We start from the raw sequence: 26,804 nt of genomic DNA on the forward strand, positions 1-26,804 counted from the left end.
TAACACCAATCCGACTTCATTTTATCGTAATCATGCTGCCGTTATTCAGTCACAATTATGTCGCTGTTGTCATGCAGTGGTCGTCGTGGTCGTGCCATCATCATCATGTAAGCTTGGTCTTCCGGTTACCGTAACACCGCCATCATCCCGCGATCGTCGTTGTGCGCTCGTCTCCATCGCATTGTCCTTATATCATTGTCTTCACGCTGTCATTATTATACAATAGTTATCTTTTAGAAATCGTCATCTCATTGTCGCTATGCCGTCATCGTTAGAATGCGTTTGTCGTTTCACTGACGTCCTGCCTTATTCGTCATTTCATCTTCGTCACTGTGTCGGCGTCATACAGTGGTCCTCACGACGCCATGCTCTTCGGCGTTCTTTTCCTTCAGTTATTATAGCGAAGTGTGGTAAATACCGGAGTATGTCGCATATAGCTGAAACACAACAGATGTTAACCGTGACTTCAGAAATACGGTGTGTCGCTGCATTGCATGCGACAGCCAACGCAGGATGAGCCCTGCCGTAATTTATGACTCGACTGTTTTCGTGACTTTGCCCATGAAAACGTCTACCCTCCTTGATAAATATTTTTAGACTGCAATGTCTTCGGTATCGGCTCCCGAAAAACGGCTCGATATGCGTCAAAGGCAGGGTTCACTCAGACAAGAATGCTTCTCTGTAATATCATGGCCGTTTTTTGCCCTCGCATACTCACTTCTAAAAAATGAGCACATAATATTTATGCGTAATAATTTGAGAGCACCATATTCTATGCCTGCGCGCTTGGAGAGCCGGAGAAAAGGAAGGAAATTGCACCGTTCCGACCATGACCGTAAGAGGCGACAAGTCCGACATCACTTCCGGACGTCACCTGCATGCCTCTCTACAATGGAGTCACGATCCGCAGCGTGCGGCCTATAGAGAACTTGCGTAATGCCGACAACGTTATGCTACAGGCTGGTTTGCGGCCGACATTGTGGGGTATAGACACAAGCAGACACCCATACCCGGTCGCCTGCCCCATCATGTTCTTTTATGTTTTTTTGCTGTTCTTTAAGCTTACCTTCACAGAAAACCGGCCTGCCGACCTACTGCTGTGTGTTGCTTTGCGCGCAGTTTGTATACGTGTATAATTCCGGCCATAAGGTAAACAAGTGCGCAAATTAAATACGGCATTCAATGCACTGATTTAACCTATGAACTCTCCCACTGCCTAACCGACCCGACGGTTCATGTGTATTTTACACTAATTGTAACGGATAACTACAGCTGATTTGATTTACCATTCCCGGATTATTGTAAAGGAATGGGTACAACGCACACACGGATAGTTATCCAGTTCTCACACTCACGAAACATGATCTACAGCAGCGTCCTAATGAGCTGTGTGATGCTCATGAAGCTATGTAGTAAGGTTCAGCGAGTTTCGTCCGCAGTTTTATCTGGAGCCCACTGTATGTGGTTTAATTACAGGCAGCTGAAACTCTTGCAACTGCTCAAGATAAACAGCTCGCCGGGAAATTTAGATGTCATTCTGTAAGATCGCACAAGTTTTTCTATGGCACTATGTTACGCACTATCTGTTATGAATGGAGCTCCCCTCACCACGACGCCTTACCTGTACCCCAGAGCCAGCCTTCATTTCGAGCACCACTTCCTCGAGGTTCAATTCGGAACCTCGTGTGGCGTCTTCAACCACAGGCGCAGCGCCTCAACGGGAGCCTCTCATAATGCTAGCTGTCGCGAGGCGAGAACGCTCCCCTAACCACCGTGCGGTACCACCGGTATCGCAGGCAGGAACTTCACTTCTTCCGAATGGATCACAAAAGCGGCTAAACAAACACGAGTCGCGGTTAGTTCCCAACGAAAGCTAAACGCCTTTAAAAAATGTACATGCCTGAGGCACTTGGAACGCCCTTTGGGTATCAAAACTATGCGAAGCATTTTCTGCAGCACAGAAGGCTGGCCACGAGTGTAGCTCTGAAACAATTGACGCGTTCGTTATGTCACATAGCACCAGCGCAGAAGGGCCCCTGTGTCTCTCCATTGTCCATTATATAACAGACACAACACTGAATGCCGCCAACAAGAGCCAACGACCTACCACTGCCTTTCGCATGAGTCACGTCGCGCAGCAACGAATCGCCTCCAAAAGCGTGGGGGCGCCAGTTTCTCCCAGTCTTCCCTCGTGGCAGTTACCACTTTGAAACACCGCGTAACTGCACCGCCTTCGAGGTCCATCCTCATTTCCCGGTTCTGTTTGTGTATCAGACAGAGCTTCCTAAGCGCTGTGTAATAGTTTACGGCCTTTGCTGCTTCCGCTTGTTGTATCCCTGGTGGAAGACAGAGTTCCAGATGTAGATCCAAGCTGGGGAGACGTGCGTTGGTGACCTCACTCGTGTTCCACAGTATTTTACCTCTGTGCCGCCTGTGGCTCGACGTGGCATTCACGAAAGCCCATTGCTTCCGCACTGAAATGGCCGACAGCCCTGCTTGCGACCATTGTGGATGCGAGGAGACGATCAAGCACCTACTATGTGACTGTCCCCGTTACAATGTGCCAAGTGCTCTCGACCGCGCTAGAAAGACTGGACGATCGCCCATTGACAGAGGAAAAAGTTCCATGACACTGCTTCACACGTGTTTCGGCATTCGAGGCCTTAAGTGCTGTGCTCAAGTTCTTAAGAGCTTGTGAATTGTGCGACTGACCTTGAAAGTTGTAGCGCGTAGCATCGCGTAATTGTGTGTATTTTTCTAACTTTATTTTTTGTTTTTGCTCACCTTTTATTCCATTTAGCCCTTTTCCCAGCGTAAGGTGCCAGCCGGTGCTTACATTCCCTAACCATCCTGTATTCCTTTTATATCTCTACTTTACGGCCTTTTCGATTGGTATCGGTTGCAACAAGGATCTCACGTCCCTACCCCGGAGCACGCAGAATGAGTTGTCATGCCATTACCATCATACTATCGTCATCGCCGTTCTCTTAGTGTTGCTGTCATTGCACATTGCTGGCGTCAGAAAAACAATTCCCTGCGTACAAAAAACACGTTGTTTTGTGTATTACCGCTTTGCAGAGACACAAACAGTGCTTCATGAATAAGTTTTTCAGAAAACGTATTGCACAACATTGCTTCTCAACATATTCTATTGGCATTTCTTTAGTGAAACGCTTAGTCAGGGAATGGGGTAAAATAAATCCGTAGATGTATGCTAATCTAATCAGCTGGCGCATGAAAGACAGTGAAGCTGCAGAAGCATGTTCTGACACATTTGGTCAGAAGTGTGCTGCGGTTGTTTTCTGCCTGTTCCGAGTGATGAATCATCGCCACCATCCTGGTATTACGGCAGCTTCTGGGCTCACATGCAGGCTGCGTTGCTGGACCACGCCATCAGCTCTCACCGCCGATCTCGTACGAACTCATAGATCACCTGCGCCACGCAGCCGGTAAAACGCAACGCGAAAAACAAAACTTACGAATTGCCCGTTGAACAATTTCGCAGCCTAGCCCAAAGATCGAAACATCGAAAGAGATAGCAAGGTCTAGCGTTTTCTGGGGTAACGCAGCTCGCAAGGCAACACCTTCTGGGCTAGAAACAGCGCCTTGACAGCTGCCAGGCGCATCATGACGCTGGCGAGATGAGTAGCGTCGCCAATGACATTGCAGGCGTCGCAACTCGATGGTGCCCGAGGTGAGACCGACTGAAAACCGTCGGTTTTAAGCGGAGCCCAATAAAATATGAGATATTGTTAAACTGGATGTTTACTTCTCAGACTGGAGCACGTACACGCAGCAGCTAAACAGGAACGCTACTATGCTTACAGTGTCGTGTACACCACAGTAATACTGGCAGCGGAAGGCTTACAGCGCTGCCCTAGGTTGCAGTGTACTAGATTATCCCAATACTACACCATTCTAGTACAGTGTACTAGAATATCCTAGTACAGCGTACTAGAACATTCTGATACGCTGTACCTAGATCCACCGTTGACACGATTGAATGTAGCCTTGATGATGCGTTCACTTCGCTGCACCGTCTTTGTTTTTTTTTTTTTGGCAGCCAAACGCACACCGCCTCTCTGAAGGCCCTCTAACCCTCTGCGCGCGAAAGCCGCACATGTGCCGTCGAGTAGGACAGCACGACAGCGGCGGCACGGGCGGCAAAAATGCGGCTCGAAGTTCTGTGCAACTGCTATCGCAATAAGACTAGGCCTCAACTTGGCAATGCTAAACCTCTAAAAATTGGATAACATACCTAGATCGTGATGACTGTAGCGCCTCGACAGCTGCGTGGGCGTCCGTCACAGGTGGCCTTCATCGCTCTCGCCTATGAAAGTGAAGTTTCTTTGTCTTGTATCTCATTTTCGATTTCTTTCACGCAGCGACTCGATCGCTTACGCGTCACGAAGCTCTTTTCTCTTAGATGCCTCCAAAGTGAATGAAGCTCAACTATAACGCTCGAAGAATGCTAGACCAATGTTAGAATCAAACCTCAGTCTTCTAGCGCAGCACCTCGATTCTCTAGCCTACGCCATAAGATAGCTTTAGGATTGGGAGCTCAAGCAGCTTGAGGACCCAAGAAAATTGCGGGCTGCCAGTGCGAATGCGTGGAACCAAGCCAGTCCTGGGTTCACGCGTTCGCGTTGTCCCAAGACCCCAAAAAATCAAAAACTAGCGTGGGTACCTAATCTGTCTTGAGTCTTAAAACAGTACACTTATTCAAAGTACTAAAACAGTGATTACGTTTATCACATATTATTGTTGTTTGCCCCTTTTTTGCTCTAAAAGCCCGTTCTGTTCGTTTGCACAGGTAAGGAAAACTTTTCTATTTTCGTTCAAGCACCTTTTTACTTTGCCCACTTATTATGATGGCGGCTGTGTGTGATGCGGCTGATCGTGGCCGCGTGAGCTCTATCTTGAAAGCGATTGGCAATGGCTACAGAGTCTATGAGCCCCGAGGGCTGATAGCTGCATATGCGTTGTGTTCTCGCCGCTTAGTTGTCTTACAACTTCTTACGACGGATAAATCTACTATCCTTACTGGCTGTTGTTGATTAACTTCTCACAGATGGCAAATGGGAAGGTAGGCTATATTAGAGATGGCTGTACCAGTAGACAGTTCAGAAATTGTAACTAGTCATTTGTTTGTAAATACGCACACATATGATACAAGCATAGACATTCTAAGTCTACAAAACCTACGTGTAGACAAGGGGAAAAAGATTATGCAGAAACCATCGATTATTGTCAGTGTAGGCGAACAGACCGTACGAACGGATGAACGAACGAGCGATCTAGCGACGATCCACAATGGGTTGGCCACCGCTGGGCTACCAGCGAGACGTTACGGTGACCAGAAAGTCACTCTACAGTCGCGGCAATGGCGGCCGCATTTCGATGGCGGAGAAATGCGGCCGCCGTTAAAAACCACACGTGGTACCAATTTCCGGAGTCTTTCACTACGGCGTGCCTCACAATGAAATCGTGGCTCTTGGCTCGTAAAATCCCACAAAACCCCACAATTAAATTAAATTACACGTGAGACGAACGAGTGAGCGACAGCCTCCTCTCCACTTCCCTGCGGTTCGTCCTTGCCACTTGCCACTCGCTCGCTCGCTCCCCTCCCCCCGCACGCTCCCTTTCACTCACCTTGCTGCGATGGACGAACGAGCAAGCCTTTCCCTTTACCCCCCCCCCCTCCCCCAGCTAACTTTCGTAACTCGGTAGCCCGTGAGCACGGGCCCTATTTCTCAGTGCATTTCGTCACCTTCCTTCGCCCATGTCCGACCATCGTCTTACCACCGAGCCCGTAAACGGTCGAAAGACTCAAAGAAAACACCTATCCGCTTTAAGATACAAACCAAACCAGTATAAGACACCCATCCTCAACCATATATATACTGTACAGAAAAACATTACCACGAATGTACTGCCTGCTTCTTGACGAATCTCTCGTTGTTGGTGTGTGCCATACCTTGAAATCATCATTTTAATCAACGATCGCATGCACTTATTGGCAAATCACCCACTGTGGCAGTGCGCCATAGTATTGAAATCATAATCATAATCGACAAGCGGATATGTCTCTTGGAAAATCTCCCATTGTGGGTATGTGCCATATTATGGGAATCATAATCGTTATCAAGACCCGGCTACGCTTCTTGGCAGATCCCCCTTGTGCATGGGTATGTGCAACAGTATGGAAATTGTAATCATATTTAACACGCTGCAATTATCTCAAAAATCTACTTGGCATTGGCGCGATAGAAATATACGTGCGATTGTGACAGAACAATTTGTGTGTGTGCGTGCGTGCGTGCGTGCGTGTGTGTGTGTGTGTGTGTGTGTGTGTGTGTGTGTGTGTGTGGGTGTGTGTGTGTGTGTGTGTGTGTGTGTGTGTGTGTGTGTGTGTGTGTGGGTGTGGGTGTGTGTGTGTGTGTGTGTGTGTGTGTGTGTGTGTGTGTGTGTGTGTGTGTGTGTGTGTGGCCTAATTGTTAGAACATGAGGCTATTCTGCTGTAGACCGAGGTTTCGCATCCCTCTACCGGACGCGCTTCGATGTTTTCTTTCTTTCTTCTTCTCCTCCTTCTTCTTTCATTTATTTTAGTAAGAAGCAATTTCTGGAGCGAAAAACCGACCCGTGAGTGACCGACCGACCCAGGTGAATGCATGGAAGGGTGGGCAGAGAAAGCTTCGATAGCTTTAATATATACGGTTACGAGTGCTCCTTGCAAGCCATCATCGAAGGTCTTTCGCGTCAAACGTGCAAATGCAGAAAATGGACGTGAGGCGCGTCGGGAAATGCACAAATAGCGGCTTTACTCCATGCAGATGCGAACTAAGAATAAACACAGCCGCCATTTCGAGAACTTCGTGCAGCGCAAGTCTTTGCCTTTTAATCGAAGCAGGATAAATAGCCAGCTGAAATTATTTTAAGCGCGACAAGCCTGTTGTTTCGCGGGATGCGAAGGATGCTCGTGCCGCGCTTCTTATCCGTTCTGCCGTCACCCCGGCACCACGGCACGCAGCGTCTGCAGTGGCCAGCAACGCCGCACGAAGCGCCACCGGACAGCACCAGCTGAAAAAATGTGAATTGCGAGCATTTGCCATTCCGATATTTAAACCTACAGTAAAATTGCGTGACCTAGTGAAACGTACCAAAGCGATCGACGGGCAACATTAAGAACAAGGGCAATTTGGTGTCACGAAAGTCCCGTGGAGATTGGTAAGACTGATGCATTATTATTATTTGTTTCGAACACATATACACAATTAACAGCAAAGGGAAAGCGAGGAGCAGGCTGGCAAGTGCCACCGGAAGGGGCACAACGCCTGCCTACTCTTCAGAAGGGAGGTGACAACAACACAGATATGGAAGATAGGAAGGAGAGGCGGAAAGAGGAAAGGAAGAGCAACTGGAGAAATCTAAAGACTAAAGTAGAACACAGTACAGATCACACACAGTAGGGCGGCTCACTGAAGGTCACGCTACTACAAAATGTTGAATAGGATAGATTCGCGCTACATCACATACAATATACATGCATGCTACGAGTCGAAGACTTCTCCTAGTCATTGCGAAGCATTTCCCCATACCACGACCTTATTAGCTGCCCCCCAATACCCCACATACACGGACGATTGATCTATGACGCGCATTTCTTCGACACAAAATTGGCTGGCTGCGGCACCTCTCGGAGGGACGTGGTGGGACGGCACGTACATAGGTGGCCAGGACACGGGGAGTGTCGGCCACACGCTCACAGAATGACTTCTGCGTGCTATTAAATGAAATGCGCGGGTGCAAAGCGTATTTTCAGTCGTGCGGAAAAGGAATATTCCGTTGCGCAAGTTCCCGGTTATTGCACCCCTACACGACAGCATTTGCCAGTGTTTTGCAAGGACAAGCAGCGCGCTCCCATTATGCCCCTCATATTGGACTATCGCTGCCTTTTCAGTTTGCCTGTCCATTTGTGGTCACGTTGACCATATTACGGCGAAGCTTTCGTTGCCTCGTCCCTCGACTTTTCCATTGCTGCTGCTACTACTGCTGTTGCTGCTTGTCGCTGTCTTACACTCCGCGTTGGGGGTGGTTGAGAACGTGTATAATGGAGATGGTGGGGTCGCGGGACAGGCGTCTTTGAGCCCCTTCTAGCAAGAACATTGTGGGCGTCGCCACAATGCCCTGTGGACGGCTGTATTTGCGCGTTAAGTGCATTGCAGAAGCTGCAGCACTTACCTTTCTACACACGTGCAACATCGCAGAGGGGAGACAATGTGATAGAAAAAGGAGACAGAGAATGCGTAAAGCCGACGCACTGACGAAGCTGGTGAACAATAGCCCTTCTTAGCTTGCATACAAGAGATGATCGCGGGAGAAGGGAAAGCGCCGTCAGAAAGGACGCTTCGTTTCTGGTCTCTTCAATAAAATAAATGCTGCCTACTACTAGACATGCCAACAGTTGCGGACAGAGTGTAAAAAATTTAATTCGAGGTATAATACCAGACGTTTCTGCTATTGCTGGAAAATAAACACCGCGCCAGTTTCTACATGCGGACAACTGACGCAGGGCGTGCAGACGCAAAGCCGCATTAAAGCGCCGCAACGTCAAGATGACAACACGCAAGCGGCTGTCCAGAAAGTCGGAACATCAGCCACGATGCGATGTGCGCGCGTGAGGAAATGACAGTGCTAACTTTCTCGCAGGCTGGGAACAACGGCGCACAACGCCTCGAGCAAACGCGTCTCGCTCTGTGTGTTCCGTGTGGGGAACACACAGAACACACAAGTGGGGCACGCAAGGTAACCTTTACCATCACATCACGAACGTCGTAGGCAGTCAATGTCTCCGCCAAATATCGTCAATGAACGCGAACAGCACTCCGAGCTTCGCGCACATCGATTCCTACATGCAGTTCGTGGGATCTGCATAATTTCTTGCCGCGCTGCCAACTAAAAACTTGAGTTCTGAAACAAGTTATATATTGTCGGGGTACATAACAATTGTCACAAACCTTCCCCCTTAAAATAAAGTCAACGCCGCTCAGCTTCATGAGTGAAGCTGCAGTGGCCGGTGTGCCTTAAGCCTAAATTGCATGAAAGGCAGCGTACCGAAGCAAAAACAAAAACATTAAATGTCACCTTGCTTTTGCCAAATCAAGCTACTAATTACGGTTTTCAGAGGTTAGGATGGCAAATTCCTGACTTAATTAATCAATACCCTATTATTCTGGATACTGTACGCAACACTCCCTCTATACGTAAATACAAAATGTTAATTAAAGCAATGCTCATAAATGAACCTTAAAGGTGAAAACTGAACGTATACCTATCACTAGTGTGTTTTGTAAATACTGCTATGGTTGAATTGTGTTTTGAAGTATGCTGTTTGTTTTTCCGCCGAAAGCCTGTGTTTTGTAAGGATGTCTTATGTATTGTGTAAAAAATATTGAATGTGTGTTCTATTATGTAATGCTCTTTCTTGATTTTTGTAGCCTGTGGTGCCGCCTGTCATCCGGGTGGCGTGGCCTCGTCAGGCAAAGTATGCCTTTTGCCACGTCACCCTGGACAACCTTTTCGTTGTCTTAAATAAATTCTGAATGAATGAATGAATGAATGAATGAAAGCTAACACAGTAGTCGCGTCCAAAAGCATGAGAAACACAAGAAAGAAGCCGAGGTATTGTATTTTGTATGAGCTACAAGCAAAAAAAAAAAGCCCACATGTGCAAAACGACCTTGAGCCTTGAGGCGCCACTTTCTTTTTTTTTTCTTCCTGTGAAAGCGAGGGTCAGCTCCTTGGAAGCTGAAGCGGCACATATGGTGCAATGGTTGTAGCAGTATAGGGAGCATTGCAATCCAAGCCGACTGCGCTCATTGAGGCGCCTTCCACTTCGACACACAAGCCAGAAGGCTGAGGCTAGAAAAGTGCGCGCTAAGTCGCTCCGCGTGGTAGCACCCGACGTACCTTGACGTGACACATGTCGCAAGGACCTATGACATATAGGTACGTCATATGTACGTACCTTTAAGCTGCGGCTTTTTTTTTTTAATTTGATAGCATTGCAGGCGGACGGTACCCACTTTCTAGGTATCCAAGAGAAGCAGTGCAATGACCCTGAAGCCACTTAACTCTAACACAGCGTCTCAAAGCAACCTAGAAGAGTTCGGTAAACTTGTACGGGACACTAGCGCCAGGCGTTTCAAGGAGCCCATTGCAACGAGAGAAGCATGGCTCGCGATCATGGCCTGATGATTAGAGCATAGGGCGGATGGGCTGGAAGACAGAAGTTTCGTCACGCATTTCTTTGTGGCATTATAGATGGACTTCACTGACTTTGGCGGTATCGAACAGAAAACTCAAGGCGCGTTCAGCGAGCAGGTCACAGTGCCCGCGAAATCGCAAATTTATAAGAAGTGTAAAGAACGGCCGTTTGCTACGTGGCCAGTAAGCATCGCTAGGTTCAGCGTCGTTTTGCTTTCGTTTACTTTTCTTCTTTGTAAGCGATGCACTGGCCCTTGCATACGTTTTTATTAACCACATCTCCGTACGAGGTAATCACTGAATACTTGCGAAGTCTTCTTTCTTTTTCATATTTTCTGATTGCGAGTCTTTAACATAAAAATGAATGGCATAATGAGAATATCGCGGGCATTAGTCGCCATGTTTTTCTTAAACTTTATTACTTGAGTGGATGCATCCGGATTAGATCAGCGGTCGCTGAACGAAATCGCACGCCGCGGTGGCTTACCGCATATGACGTAGCGCTTCTAAGCTCGAGGTCACCGGTTCGATTTCCGGCTGCTGGTGCCGCATTTCCATGGCCCAAACTGCAAGAACACTCGTGCACAGGCGTCGACTATGGGGGGCTCCAGGGCCCAAAACCCCTCCGGAGTTTACCGGGGGGGGGGGGCTGCTCAGGGCTCCTCCTCCCCCCCGTTTGAGGTTTCTTTTGACTTTCTTCGACCTTTTCACTTCAAATTTTACTGGGGCTAGCAGCTTACTGCATTATTGTTGGCGCGGACGCGCGCAAATTTAATATCATACTTTCCCTTTGTTTCTGCAAATCCTCACAGTAGGAGGACACACTTTTTATAATCACTAGCGACGGCTGCCTTTACGTATTTTCTCACTTCAACATCGATTTAGATTTCCACTGTAAAAACCATGCACATATACATTATAGTTAAATATATGAACAGGATAAAGTTCACTATATTTTTGAAAGAGATGGAGGTACTGAATTAAAAATTATTTCTAAAGGTATGGATAGCCTATGCCTAGAGAACGAATATGTTGTTGCATGTTCACCGCGCTTAAAATTGCTTTGCGTGCTTTTTTGACCATGAAAGAAACATATGGACTTCAGTGACACCTTCGGCAGAGCCTTTTGTCAATGGCGTGAAATGCACGTAAATGTTGTGTGTCTCAGTATTGCTTCCCTTTCCAGTAAGCAATGCTAACGACTCATGAGAAAAAAGAACATGTATAATAATTTACAATATTTATTAGGGATGGAAACATAGTCACTTGTATGCAAAGGCCATAAATATATACAGGATGCCCCAATTAACTATCATGCACCAAGATTTTAAAAAAGCAATGCGAAGAAAACCTAGTGTATATTCTTTCCAGTACAGTGGAGTAGCTGACATTCATTTTATCGTTACTGAGATTTAATTAGGCAATTGTAATTAATTATCTAACTCGAAACGTACTATCATAATTATCAAAGTATCAATGATGCATTTGTAGGCACGTACACCCAAGGGACATCTAACTGCGGTATATTCAGCAACGTACCAATTGCGTACAAATTTTTTGCGACTGATAAATAAACCCTCAGAAATATGGCGAATACCACGTGACTGCATTCCCACCAGCATCATAAACAGTGCCCAGGAACAGGCTCCCTCTGAGTTATCCAGTACCAAATAAAGGAAATAAAGACAATCATCGTGATCGAGCTAGTGCCTTATGTACCGTGCCCCGGCCGATGTAACACGTCGTGTTTGGTGTTAGTTGGAAACAAGCTGTGATAGCTGTTGCCTTAGCGTAGATAAAATGCACAGATGATTTTGTGTTTTGCTACAACACCTACCGCCACAAAAGCGATTGGCAACGTCAGTGCAAAGGTTTAACCGCGCGTTTTGTTTCGTCCCTGTCGCCATGTTTTTCTCTAATCAGCACAAGGTAATAAACATGATCCCCTCCTTGGGTCTTCAAATGGCAAAAAGAGGAAGGCCGCAAATATACACATGCTAGTCATGGAAGTGTGGCGGTAGACCAAACGTATCGACTATCATCAGAAATTATGAAAACCTGAGGCAAACCGGCAGCTTCAAGAAGCAGCGGCGGAGAAAATCTTTGAGACCAAGGCTATGCACGGATGTTCTAGCATTTATGGTCTGAAACCCTCATGCTAGCGGGCGGGACCTGGCCGCCCAGGTACCGCTTTCCAAGTCATCAGCTTGGAGGATTCTAAATGACGGCCTTTCACCCGTAGTACCTTAACCAGCATCAATGCTTAGAACAGAGGGACCTGTAGACTCGTCTAGATTTCTCGAATTGGGTCCTCACAAAAGCCGATGAGTCGCCGGACTTTTTGTGCAACATCACGTGCACAGACGAAGCCAATTTGCACAGAAACGCCTAAGTAAATTTGCATAATGCGCACCATTGGAGGGACTCCAATCCACACTGGGTAAAGCGCAATCGGCACCAGTACCACTGCAGTGAAAAGCGTGGCAGTTTGGGCGAGTTGGTATGTCAAGATTTTTTTAGACTTGCAGCGCAGCTCAAAAAGAGCAAGAAGGAAGGTGGAACCGGTAATGAAAGGGAGCTCTGCTCTCCATTCCCTTTCATTACCCATTCCACCTTCCTTTTTGCTCTCTCTGAGCTGCGCTACAAGCCTAAAAAAACCAGTGCCAATGTTCGCTGAGTGTGTGGTTGGAATTTACGCCGATGCTGTAATCGGTCTCTTCTTCGATCACACACTGACTAGAAAGCCATACGTGGACGGAATCCTTGACGTAATGGTGGATGAGTGTCTCAGAGAAGTCCCGCTGTCGCGTCTTCCCCTTCTGTGGTATCAGCAATATGGGGCATCCGCACACAGCATCAGCCGAGCACGAAAGTGGCTGGATGCGACTTTTCACGCGCAATAGATTGGAAGGCACGGGCCCGTAAATTGGCTGGCTAGGTTACCTGACCTCTCTCCACTCGATCTCTTTCTTTGGAGTTATGTGAAAGATTGGGGCTTACGTGATCGAGACTGAAGTCGGATTAGTTCAATGCAACAATAACGGATGTCTGCCGTGGAATTTAGGCGTCGGTTATGAAGAAAGCCACTGAAGATGTGATATAACTACACACGACTGCGCAACTGCAAAAGGAGACCTATTCGAACACGTCCTCTAAGCTGGTGTTCAGCGGAGCTTACGAATTCATAGCTAATAAGGGAACACTGAAATCTGACGGTTCTTTTTTCTTTTGCAGGCATCTTTATTGCCAATTCGGCTCATTTAAAAGTGGTATATTTGCTTTCTTGAACGCATCGGTTTTGCCTTTTCTCTACACGTTGGTCGCTTCCCGGTCTGTTCATTTTGCTTTTATTTTTTGACACGAACCTGCTTTTGCAGCACGTATACGCCTTCACGAAAAATTAAATGTTCGCTTTAATTTGGCTTTGTTCCGAAGCAAGTTTCTCGCGCAAAGTATAGCTTCGCGCGCACTCTTTTGATGCGGTGCGAGCAAAACCGGTGTTTCGAAACATTCTATGCCTATTACATTGCTTTTCGCATTTGATGCTAGTCAGAGCGGCGCTTCGGCCGCGTTATCAAGGGGCTTTTGTTATCAACGTGACCAGTCGGCCTTGAGAGACGGATAATAAGTGTGCCGTAGAAATCAAAGGAAGGAATAGCTGCATAGCCGCGAAACCTGCTGTTATGCTCCTTCCGTACCATTATCAAGGTGATTCACTATCTCTTCGGGTATGCGACAGGCCGTGCAGTTACTTGCCAACAGCCTATTGGAGGGCGCTGCTTTATGATGCTGGTGGGAGGGCGCCCACCTTGTATTTTTCATACTTCGTGAGGTTTCTTTGCCATTCGGAAAAAATTGTACGCAATTAGTATGTCGCTGAAAAACCGCAGTTAGATGTCATTTTGGGTGTCTACAAGTGCCTCATTGACACTTTGAAAATTAGGACAGTACTTCTCGAGTAATTAGTAATTAAAATAATTAATTGCAATTACCGAACCAAAGCTCAGTAACGAAAGATTTACTGGCAGCTACTCCACTGTGCTGGAAGCAATATCCACTAGGTTTTCCTCGAGTGACGCAGCTGCTCTTTAATAAAGAGAGATAGAGAGAGAGAGAAAGGCGGCAGTTTAGCCTGAAAGGCTAAGAAGCATTAGAAATAGCCAAGTGTGCGACAATTACACGAAGGCCGATTACACCACCGAGAGGACTCGGGCTGGGAAATTGACCTGTCTCCTACTATGAGGTCTTGAATATACTCACAATGATTTCACTTCAGCACTCAATTCTTCGACGTCACGCAAAGTTTCTTCGAGAAACTTCACATATTTCTTCATATATAAAGGGATTTGGAAAGCTGGTCGGGCATCAGCCCCCCTGCCCCGGAAAAGTGAAAACTGTCCGCCTATGCACTCGCGCTCATAGGGTGCTCATAGGTTGCACGTTCAGAAGCCCAGGTGCTCGAAATTATTCCGGAGGGATCCACTACGACGTGCCTCATAGTCAGACCAGGGTTTAGGATCAGGGGTCTTATATAACGTAAAACTATTTCAATTACTTTTGACTCCAATCTCCTCACCTCAAATTTACATAACCATCGACGCAAGGATCGGGCGCCAAGCCTCAGGGTTGTCTGAAAAGCCCAATCAAACGCGCTCCTCGTTTATAGAAGGTCACTTTTTGTTCTTTCAAAACGAATAGCATTGCCTACATTGAGCAGAATTTCTTATAGAGTTGGCTGTAAAGAGGCGAGGAACAGGCTCAAGTGGCGTTACACCAAGTGGCGTACAACCAAGTAGCATTATAGTGCCCCAGGTTGTAATCTGAACGCCGCAATTTAATTTCATTAACAAAACGTTTACTTTTCAATCGATATGAGACATATGAGACCAGTGCAACAAACGGGAACACGCAAGTAATTTTAGCCTGCACTTATTTCTCAATACCGAGGTCTATGAGTTTGCAGAGTGTCGAAGTGGCGCAGCAAATGTTATACTGTTAAATATATTTTTTTTTATGATCTTAGTCGTTTCGGATTAATTTCCGGCAGGCCCTTCCAGTTATTTGGGTATAGTTTTATCCACTTTTTGTTTTCGTATAAGCTCACAGTATCAAACCTTTCGCTGTCAGCTCAACTTTCAAAACGCCGCTGACTATGAAGTTATTAGAAAAACACCCACAGTGGCTTATAGGCTTCAGGCTTTAGTATCGTGCTGCAAGTTTCAGGTTAGTTAGAGCGCAGCCTTAATTAACTTTCTTAGCTGACGTCCGCTTGCACGACAGCGCTTGTCATTAAGTTGAAAAAACTGAGCGAGGCCGGACATAGGCTTAGGCCGGACGCAGAATTTAGGCTTTCAAAACAACCAGCAGCGCGACAGGTGATATTGAAACCCGATGGCACTCAACAACAAGTCATTCACACTTGCCAATTGTAAAGATGAAAATTATGCAGCGCCAATGCACATCTTCGGAATCTATGGGAAGAGAAGCTATAGTGAAGCGGTTCACGAAGGTCTGTAAATTTCACCATTTCAACGCTGCACCTTTAGCGTTAAGGAAACTTGCGCATATGTGCTCCGCGCCGGATAGTTTGAATATCCGGTGACTCTGCATGGGTAGCGAGGTTCGATCCCACCGTTCAACGTGTGTTGCCGTCTACTTTTTTTAGATTTTTTTGAGAGTGAGCAATTTGTTAAGACAGCAACAATATCCAACAGCCATGATAACCTAGATAGTGTGACACAAAGCTCAACTGTGTGTTGATCCAAAGTCACTGTACGCGCCAAAACTGCACATCAAGGGATGCAAATTCATTCACTTACTGCATGTTAGTGACATTCAAGGAGAGCGGAGTTAGGCCCAGTACTTCCTTCCCTCGCAGGTGAAAGGTAATGGCCTTTATTTGTCCAATATTCATATTTAGAGCATTAGCTGCCCGCCCTTACGCCGGGAACTCCAGAACTCTATTTACGGTTCCAATCAATTACAGAATTTCCCGAGAAAAAAAAAGACATTTAGTGTCACCTACGTAGATATTACATTTTCTTAGCTCGCTCATGCTGATGCCAGCAATTGCGCATACATTGGATAGAAGTGGCCTCGAAACAATGTCTTGTGACACACTGTTTGTATTTTGATAGGCATTGGATGCACAGCGGTTCACTACTGCATATTGCGCTGTCTCAGGGTGTCACAGGAGTACCGACCACCGCGGGTTCGAGCTTAGCGAGCCACAGGGCCGCGTCAGCCGCCAGCCTCTAGCGCCGCTGCGCGCGAGCTCAGGCCAAAAGGGGCTACCGAGCGACGCACGCAAGAACACAGTATTGCCCTAAGTTGACGGAAACTGTTTATTGTGTCCGATGGCACCCGACACTGCACAAACGCCCTGTCCCGGGACGGCGGGGAACCAAAGGGGTCCCGCACCAAGGGGGAACAATACAGTCAGGGGCGCCTGTAGCACGTCGCTGCGAGAGCACAGACTCAAGCTGGGACACGCCGCTAGGAAAAGTCCCGGCGGCTCTTGCTCCTTGGGACGGCACCAGGTACGTACATGCTTTCTCTCGTTCGCCGACACCTTTGTGACTAGGACTGAGCTCACGCACGGTGCCTTTGCCCATGCGAGGAGCGCGTACCTCTTGTTGATCCTATCCCGACTCTAAGCCGGAGAATGGGTCCCCAGTGCTCGCGCGAGGTCGTACCACGCCGAGCCGCACTCATCGGAGGCCCAAGCCGAAGGAGGTTGCTCGAGCTCTCGCGAGTTGGCCCATTGGTTATCGTGAGAGCAAGCAGCATAGCCGCCGGGACTTTTCCTAGCGGCGTGTCCCAGCTTGAGCCTGTGCTCTCGCAGCGACGTGCTACAGGCGCGGGACCCGTGCGGGACCCCTTTGGTTCCCCGCCGTCCCGGGACAGGGCGTTTGTGCAGTGTCGGGTGCCATCGGATACAATAAACGGTTTCCGTCAACTTAGGACAATACTGTGTTTTCGCGTGCGTTGCTCGGTAGCCCCTTGTGGCCTGAGCTCGCGCGCAGCGGGGCTAGAGGCTGACGGCCGACGCTGCCTTGTGGCTCGCTAAGCTCGAACTCGCGGTGTTCGGTACTCCTGTGAGACCCTAAGACCCCACAATATTGTGTGCGACAACTGAGGTACAATCTCATCAACTTGATCACATGCCCACGTATGTCGTAGTGATCGAGTTTAGCGAAAAGAGTACCGTCGCTAAGAATGTCGAAGTCGTATGAAAATCTACAAAAATGACAAGAGTAAGGAGCTGTGGTTTAAATTTACTTATTTTGTGTTCTTTGTCATCGAGCAAAGCTTGTTAAGTGACTTGTTTTTAGCGCAGCCATACTGGCAATCAGTAATTACAGAGCCGTAATCAGCAATCAGTATATAAAGTGCGATCTCTTCGTCTGGTGACTTCGGCTTAAGCGAAGGCATGCTGTGGTATGTGCGCTCCAGGTATGCAAGAGGTCGGGGGATATAGCTGGAAAGCTGCTGCACAGGTACAAAGAAACATTAAATCTCCCTCTTTCCCATAGTGAGGATCATCTGCTAAAGCTTTAAACAAGCGACGTGACGCACGAATTGAGCTGCAGAACGTTCTTACGTTCTTCAACAGTGGTAATTTCAGGAGTTTCAACTGCACCCACTAAAGTGCATGGAGCATTCCTCTGGCATACAGGCCTCAATAAGACTGTGCAAGCGTTTGTGTTGGTGTACGCGTATTTGTGCTAGTGTATGTGTTTATGCGTCTGTGCGTGCTCTGCTTTTTTATATATTTTCCTTCCTTTCTTCTCTCACCACCTTACATGATGTATCATGCCAGACAAGTCACTAGGCTAACATCTGCCATTAAGCTTTTTTTCCTCTCAGTCCTGGGACAGATATCCTGTCGCGAACATCTTTATGCGTTCTCCGAAAATTCCAAGTAGCTCTATTTATTTATGCAACTGTATATTTTTGTCTCCTATGGCTTCCAGGATTCGTGGTTCTACATTTGTGTGTGTTCATGCTCTGTGATAGTATTCAGTGCTTATTGACGCATTTTGTTATTTTATTTGCTATTCAATTTCCTTTGCCATGTCGCGACTAGTAGCTGGTGCCACCTAATGGTTTGTACCTTCAGATGTCATTAAAAAATAAGAGAGAGGAAAGGGGAGCTGGAGATGCACAAATCTAGGGCCCTTCGATGTGTACGTGAAGATGGAAAGGGAGGGGGAAGGAGGTGGAGGTGCAAGTGCAGTTTTTCCCCACTACCAAGAAGAGAGAACCTATGGCGAAGACATCTGCTCGAAACGGATGAAAAATTCGTCGCAATCCAACTACTGCAGCTGGAAAATCAAACGCTAGCAGTGCACCAACGTCGCGCCAGTCAAAGTTTTCGATTGAACGCTCAAGGTCTATAAGCAGTAACTGGCAGTTACATTTAATATGCCGGCAATTAACAGAATGCATTCACCTGTGGTGCAAATGCAGCCGTGTCTTTCTGTCAGCAAATAAGTGAATGTACATCGATCAAGTGGCATCACGTTTGATGTCTCGTCACGCGAGAAGGAAAGTGTCAGTGTGAGTGATCAGCGGAGAATCGACATGAGAATAATGAGCTCTCGATACGTACGCTGCTTATTTGACGGTATTAAGCTACTCGTATATTTCATGTCTCTCTTCCACTGGACAGGGAGACAGCGTGCGCTATAACTGTAAACGTGAGCGTAGACTCGAATTAACATTGATGCATGTAGCGAAGCGAATGCATAGCTCAGGTCTGTAGACCTGTTGTCGCACGCGTCCATGAGTTATAGATCTGTGAGCTACGAGTTGTGATGTCCATGAGTCTAGATCATTACCTACTTAACAATTCTCAACTGAAAGGTTTGGTGCATGCCGCCTCACGACAAAAGCGGCGTTAAGAAAGGCAGAGCCAAGCTGGACTCATGAAAGATGCGCAGTAATAAAGAGTATGAAAGACTAGAATATCCAGAATAAAGATATTTAGAACCGTGCAAGCTGCATTTGGTATTCGTGTTTAGATGGCAGTTAATTGGTTTTGTCATATGGGGGGGGGGGGTCCAAGACCAACCAAATCTAGAGCCAGTGAACGAGGCATGAACTGTAAATCGGTAATATACGAGCAGTGCGCACGGTGGACTCGGCGCGTTAGATTGCAAACATCTTCCAGCCCTTCGTAGAGCAACTACCACCACACGGACGAGGTTTCAACTATTATTATCGCATTACAGCTCATATGTTCTTCACTTACTTTGGGTTCAATTTATTTTAGGCTACCCTACTGAATTACGTACTGAATTACTTGCCAGTTAAAGGTGGGAAACGCTACGCCTTCGTAACTGGTACCGCATTTTCACAACGACATGACAATTTTCTCTGACGATCTTGTAATTTTCTTCTTTACAGAAGCTCCGTGCTCTGCCAACGTGACGCTTAATATACCTGACGCAATAACTTGTCCCTCTCGCTTTTAATTTCTACCTCCCTACTTTCCAATGGCATCATGGGCCGAACTCAAATAGCCTTTCATCCGTAAGGGCTCTTTCCCATTGGCTGCCCACCTTCGCTAATATGTCCGGCGTCCTGATTGGCCCGCATCTGTTTTGATGAACAGCTCTAACATAAGAGCTTCTTCGTGATACGGACCCGAAATTTTAATCCACAATGCCGTGTTTTCACCTCTCAACGCAAAATACTTTCATTTCTTGGTCCATTACCCTATGGACTAATCTCAGCTTCATTCGAAGCTTTTGTTAAGCTCGAAGTCCTTGTTTCGCAGGTAGGCACGGAGGAATACGGTGGCGATAGCTTTGGTTTCAATGATGTTGGCTTCGTTTTTCGTGATTTTGGATGTTGCATTGTTTCAGTGTGCGCTGGCCCCATTTCAGGCCCCTGATGGCAAATCCAGGTGCCGAGAAATACGCAGTTAATTGTTTTTTTTGCAACTCCTTCCAATATTGTGAGTCCACTGCGAATAAAAAAAAGGAAAGCCAGAAAATTTTTCTGGTTTGTAGGTTACAGAAAAGGTTCTTTATTGAAAACTATGGTGCTCCGGCGTATGTAGAGTAGCGTAGCTGCTCTGGCAGTGAATGGGATGAGAGGAACTAAGCACAGTAAAATGAGGTGGGTAGAAGAATATAGTAGAAGTAAAAAGAAAAAGTAGCATTTCTGGAGATTTGATCAGAACAGATTGTGACCCAGGCGATGAAAGAAAATTATTTTGTAAACCTTATTTATGGTTCATGAGAAAAGAAATGGCATTCTTGATGGCGTGGAATGATTGGGTCGCTGTTTAGAAATCATGACTATCAAGCCTATATATGGGGTGTTCAAGCGAACACTTTCAAAAATCTTTAAAAGATTGCCTATGGCAGAGTTTCCAAGATGACACCAGTTTCGAGATATTAATTCCCGAACTTTGCGGTGAAATGCACTGGCGTTCCAGTTACTTCTGTGCGTCAGTCCATCAAACGACGTTTCTTTAAGAAAGTAACTGGAACGCCAATCCATTTCTCCGGAAAGTTCGGGAATTAATTTCTCGCAACCGCTGTCATCCTGAGAATTCTGCCACAGGTAACCTTTAAAGATGACGTAAAGTGTTCGCTGAAGCTCCCGGTATATAAGAAGGAACTTGACAAGCGTTAACTTTGTGCCTTGCTTGTAAGACTTACTTAGGAATGTTTAAGCGCAGTGACAGCTGCTAGACGAGGGCAAGTTAGTGTACGCACACACAAGCCTTCATACCCGTCTGTAACCACGCCTGGCCATACCTAAACAAACAAGTTCGGGGCTTTGCACTGTTCTGATGGGCATGACAAGGGACGCATCATGGGCTTCAAATTCGAGCGGATCAAAGACGCAGTGCCTTATTGTGTCTTTGTTTTTGTCTTTCGCACATTTACCCGGCAGGTGTTCGCGGGAGTCCGGACGCCAAGCGGCTGTACGATGACCTCATATCCCGGTACAACAAGCTGGTCCGCCCCGTTGTCAACGACACGGACGCGCTCACAGTGCGAATCAAGCTCAAGCTCTCTCAGCTCATCGAAGTGGTGGGTTTCAAGAATATACGCGCTTGCAAAGTTCCGTTTTAATGCCATCTGATAGCGCTTATCACTTTCTTTCAATGCTAAAGGGAAAGTTGGCTGTGCTATTATAAACGTCCGGTTGATCGTGTTCTTGTGTTGAAGTCGATTCAGCTTTGAGGTATACAGGCCACTGTCGGTGCATTTCTTGAACTACTTACAGTTCGAAATGTCGAATGCACGTAATCACAGCCACTGTGCTATAGAAGTAAGTGAAGTCGACGTGTACTTGCAAACAATGTTTTCGACGTAAACTCTTTGGTTTAAGCCTCTCTGGTTCCATGATTCATGGAGGAATCAATGTTCTTCAAGAAATATCAGAAGTAGACACCGACACCTAAAATTAATCTAAGAAATCGGAGTGCTAACGTTCTGGGTGGTATTCCCTGATACTTTGCAACGTATGCGAAATTTGGCCTCCGTGCAGTGTCATTGGAGCCCGCTAGCTAAGGCATAATACTTCGCCCTTTCGCCACAAAAATAGTTTTCAGGTGATCTGTTCACATGTATCACACCGCTTTAATGGTGAATTGTGCAATCCGAAATACCATGCTGTGCCTCAATAGACCTTACTTCTTTTTTAGAATTATTAGAAATGCCTTTGATATGTCATTGAAAATCCTACTACAGCAGGCTATTAAGCGTTAGCGTCAGGTAGAAGATCCAACCCTTCAAACAATGTGAGCTAGAAATGTGTTGAGTGCGGTTTAGAAGGAGATGTGGGGAGAGAGCTGTGAAGTAATGAAAAGGAAATATTAATAGTGGAGCGAGGGGGGAGGGGAGGGGGTGAAGGTGGAATCGCGCCCCTCTGTTGCGGGCGAAAGCGTATTGAAGGAATCGGCTTATACAGCCACCTGCGATACCCCTGAAAATGTGACAATGACTCACTATGTTCCCTGTCGAATTACGCAATGAAATAGCAAATGATAGTTGAATTACGAAGGAACAGCGCCAACGAAGACGATCACAAGTGGGAAGAACGACACAGGACAAGCGCCAGTCCTGTGTCGTTCTTCCCACTTGTGATCGTCTTCGTTGGCGCTGTTCCTTCGTAATTCAAGTATGCACCATCTAGCCCAAATGAATGTTGTCCTGAACTAGCAAATGATAACTAAATATTCCCAGAGCGAGAAATATGTGTCTTCAAGAAAATAATTGTTTGCCGAAAGCAAGTTTTCCTCGCTCTGCTCCCTGGAACCTGGCCGGTTTCTCGCGTTCTGAAGTGGTCTGATCACGGAGGCAATAAAAAGGAATCTGTGGGATGCAACGCAAAGACGATGTAAACTAGCCTATGCCACGCATGTCGATGATGTCTGCAAAATGGCGCGTAGAATAACGCGACTGCAAGCAGGTATCCAGATAGTAGCACCATCAATTAATGCGAATGAAGACGGGCAATTAACCGGCACGCGTACACTGCAAAGGCCCCAATCGCGTCCATGTGTGAAATTTTAATGCGAGAGCAGTTATTCGATCAAAACTGAGTTTGCTTTCATCCTCCTTGCGTCCGTCTATTCCGTCACGCTGACGACGAAGTTGTCGTCACCAAAGTGCGTCGCCATCGCCGTAGCGCGAAAAAAAGAAATTTTTTTTCTTCATCGTAACCACTATACATTTCGCGTGCTGCAGACAACCCAATTCTCGGCCAACTGCCTAATATATAATTCAATTTTCAGCCACACCTTGGTGCCAGTGAGGGCATCTCTGCTTGACTTAACTAAACAATAAAGCATGACATAGTAACGCACAGTATATAGTCGGCCCGTAGGCCCGCTTTAAGAACGCAGACCTGTTAATATACGTCAAAATAAACGGTTTCACGTCAGAGGTGGAATCCGTAAGTCGTTGCAACACACCAGCTTCGACACAGGTAGGTGCGCAACGCTCTCGTAGGGGGACCAGGTAAGCGCTTCAAACAAAACATGGCCCGCGCAAAGAGTTGCCCTGATTTCATTGCAGCGAAGTGCCTTTGCAAACCGGGCGCTGCTCATCACTAGAGTATGACACAACAATAGCCCTTGCTATTTTGCGGCAGCTATTTTGTGGAAAGATATTCCGCTCTGCACGAACTCTAAGAGTGGTAGCGGCTGTGCACGCATTTTGAAAACAAACAGGCACTACTGCAGCAAATGCTTCGTGACGTTGTACGCGCCGCGCAGCAGTTGCTGAGAAGATGTCGATATATCGGCGTCACACATACTGTCGTTATTTTATCGAAAATCGTTGAGGAAATCAAAGCCAAAATGCAACGCAGCTCGCTACAACGTGGACCTCGCCGCCTTCAAATTTTACTCCAGCGAAATCCACAGAGCAGCAAGAAATGCCGTCATCACGTATCGCCCGTTTCACTTCCCGTAAGCACAAAACATGCCCTGCCCTGTTAACTTCCCCGAGCTCCGAGCTTCCTGGCACTCAAGAAGCCGGCGAACACTGCCGCTAAATTTGAACGTGCTCAAGGAAGAAACAGTCATGTTGTTCCGTCTCTACGCTTTACGACTCATTGCACGTCCGAAGGCTTCGATGGGAAGCTCCCCGTTGCTCAACGAGAAGACATACATGTCTTCCCCGTGAAGGCCGGTTTGCTTTCCGGATGCGGTCACTGATTACGTGGCCGAGCCTGGTAGACACCGGGGCTTGTCCACTCTCATTACCAGCCAACGTTTTCGAAATGTGAACGCAACGTTCCCCAACAAAAAAGAAAGAAAAACTAGGTGTCAGTTGTAATCCAGTAAAAGAACGGCTCATACTAACCACGAGACATCCTTGTTGTTGTTGTTGTTGTTGTTGTTGCTTATGATGATTATGATAAGTATGCTGATTATGATAACCTTAAGGGGAGTGGCATATACCCGTTCAGAGTGACTGAGTCGTGCGGATTTCAGAAATGTATTTGGGACATGAAGGCACAAATATATGCTTATTATAACTAAATAAAGGACAATTAGAATAGAAAGATCTTTTCTGGCACAAGCTCGAGATAGCATCCAAACAACTTTTTGCCAAAGAGGCACTTTGCTGTTATCTCAAGAACAATATACGTAAATAAGAATTAGAACTTCAACGCTGCAGTATTGATGTGTAATAAACTCGAGATGTAAGTAGGTTATAGATACAAGGGCTCTTATCACACTATCCATCGTTCTTGCGAACTCCTCTTCTCGTCCTACCCGATGTAGCCATCCCCTAAAAGTAAACTCAGTAGAAATTTTCTCTTGAGACTGTCATAAATTAGCTTTGATTCAGCGCAGAGAGACATAGCGGCCTTTGCAAACTCATTGCGGTAACCATCTCCGGAAGAATTCGCAAATAAATTATTCATATATTTTTCTCACTTTAGGCTCTTTGAGTTGTAAAATTCATTGTTTTTATTCTCAGTAAACTAGAGAATTTGATCTTTGAAGATGTTTCTCTTGGGTTCCTGTTAATGATGTATTTTCCTGAATTTATTGTTTTCCAGTCATGGTCTTGATCTGATTTGAAATATTTTACCTATGTTCTCCGGCATTCTCTTGCTGCGAAACAATGCGGTATTGATAAATCATACTACATTTAATAATCATGTTATATGAAATGGAGAACGAAGGAAATTGCATTCTTAAACAACAATCACTTCGTTTTATTTGTTTAGCAAACTACGTACGCCTAATACGTACATGGGCTTCGATCGATCCTCTTTCTTCTTAAAAATTTATTCAAGCTAAATATATTGCCACTTCTGAAAACACGTATAGTGCCTATTCTTATTCCTTACTGCATATTTATTGGCATCGGATTCTTTTCTGTTTGCTTAGACCTTGTAATGAGGCTGAGCTAGAAGATGGCTATAAAATATGCTGCTGCGCGAAGAGCTTTGTCTGGGATTAAATATTCACCAATTATTTCAAACGTGTTTGCACTCTGATTTTTATTCTGGAGCGTGGCTTCGATAATGGGTATGCGTCGGTCACGCGAGCACTTTATTCCGAGAAAATGAGCTTCCATGTAATGAAGTTTTGTCTTTCTTTTTCCTTCTTTCTTTTTTTGTAAAGGTTATGCTTGGCTGGTGGTTTTCGTGTGTTGTTTTGGCAAGGCTAGGAAAACATAGAAGAAAAAAAGAACAAGTGTGCCGTCGTATTCTCGCGTGTCTGAAATCATTTCGTTGTTCCTGATGCGCTCCACATCATCGCGAACTTGGTGCGACACGAGGCTTGCGCTGGTAAATACCTTCGGTCCACGCCGTACACTGCACGAAACCCTCAATCTGCGTCATTGAAATTGCACGGCATCTTCCAATTCCTAGCGGCCACGAAGTTCTTTGCTTGAGAGGACAGAGCGCCTCCTTGTATTGACCCTTGACGCACTGAGGCGTTTCTCTATGCAATAATGTAATCCACGACTTTTGCATTTTGTTTCTGTGTCTTTACATATACGATGCTGGTACCTCCTGGATTTCTCAAGAGGTAAGTGAAACTAATGTGGGAGACATGTGGAGTTATTAGTATACGGTCGGAACTTTCATATACAAACGGCTGCCACACTTGAACTCCCCGGGTATATGCTAGTCACAGTAATTTGTGCAATGTGCACATTGCAATACGACCCTGTGTCACCCTTCGTCACATACTTATGACTCACCACGAGCTATTTACACTTACAGAGAGCACACTTTTCTAACTCCCATCTCTTTCCCTTGTACCATCGGTAAGTTAACGGAATAAGCACGGTCCGACCGCCTTTGATCGCACGGTGAACGCTGTTTAGCCTGCGCGCTCATCATTTCTTAGCTCTTTAGGTTATAAGTCGAAGTTTCCTTAGCCTACCCTCCCATGTTTGGCTTGGCTCGCTGGCTCTCTGCTGAGTCGTCGGGCATCTAGGTGGGTACATTTTTGGATATATGCGCCAAGTTGTACGACTGACCGGTAGCGCACATAGTGCAAACACCGGTACCGGAGGTAGTGCAGAGTTGAGTCGGGGTGGCAAGTCGTACGCGCAAGCGCAGATGCGAGCTCCAACACACTCACACCATCGGCCTGTCTTCGCATTCCCGTCATCGTCATTTCGTCGACTACATTCCGTTTTCATCATTCCTTCGTTTCACGCCACCTTCACTGTTCCACCACCTTCATTGTTCCGCCAGCTTCACTGTGTCATCCCTTCGCTGCCATTTGATCAGTGATCGCGCCTGCGCCGCGTGTCGTCATCATCACAAAGTGGTCGTCATTCCGAAACCGACATAAAGACGCCATTGCGCTGCCATAATCATGTCATCGTTATCGTGCCATGGTTCGTCGTATCTTCGTCGTCATACAGTCGTCGTCGTCGTGCACTCGTGGTGTTGCCGTCGGAGTCGTTTCGTCGTCATCATACTCGGCTTCGTCATCCCACTGTCACCACGCCGTCACCACGCCGTTGTTATAGAGTCGTCCTCATTACAGCGTGCTCATGCAGTTGCCGTCTTTCCATGGTCGTCAC

At 46.5% G+C, this 26,804-nt stretch overlaps 1 protein-coding gene across 1 annotated transcript in view; it reads left to right on the forward strand.

Moving 5' to 3' along the window:
* LOC142583251 (acetylcholine receptor subunit alpha-like) overlaps positions 1 to 26,804 on the forward strand; it is a 338,298-nt gene that overhangs the window by 201,641 nt on the left and 109,853 nt on the right. Inside the window, exon 2 of the mRNA XM_075693642.1 lies at positions 21,181 to 21,320. Coding sequence (XP_075549757.1) covers positions 21,181 to 21,320 — 140 coding nt within the window. The remainder of the gene's footprint in view (positions 1 to 21,180; positions 21,321 to 26,804) is intronic.

This window comes from Dermacentor variabilis, chromosome 5 (genome assembly GCF_050947875.1).
Source record: "Dermacentor variabilis isolate Ectoservices chromosome 5, ASM5094787v1, whole genome shotgun sequence".
Classification (NCBI taxonomy): Eukaryota; Metazoa; Arthropoda; class Arachnida; order Ixodida; family Ixodidae; genus Dermacentor; species Dermacentor variabilis.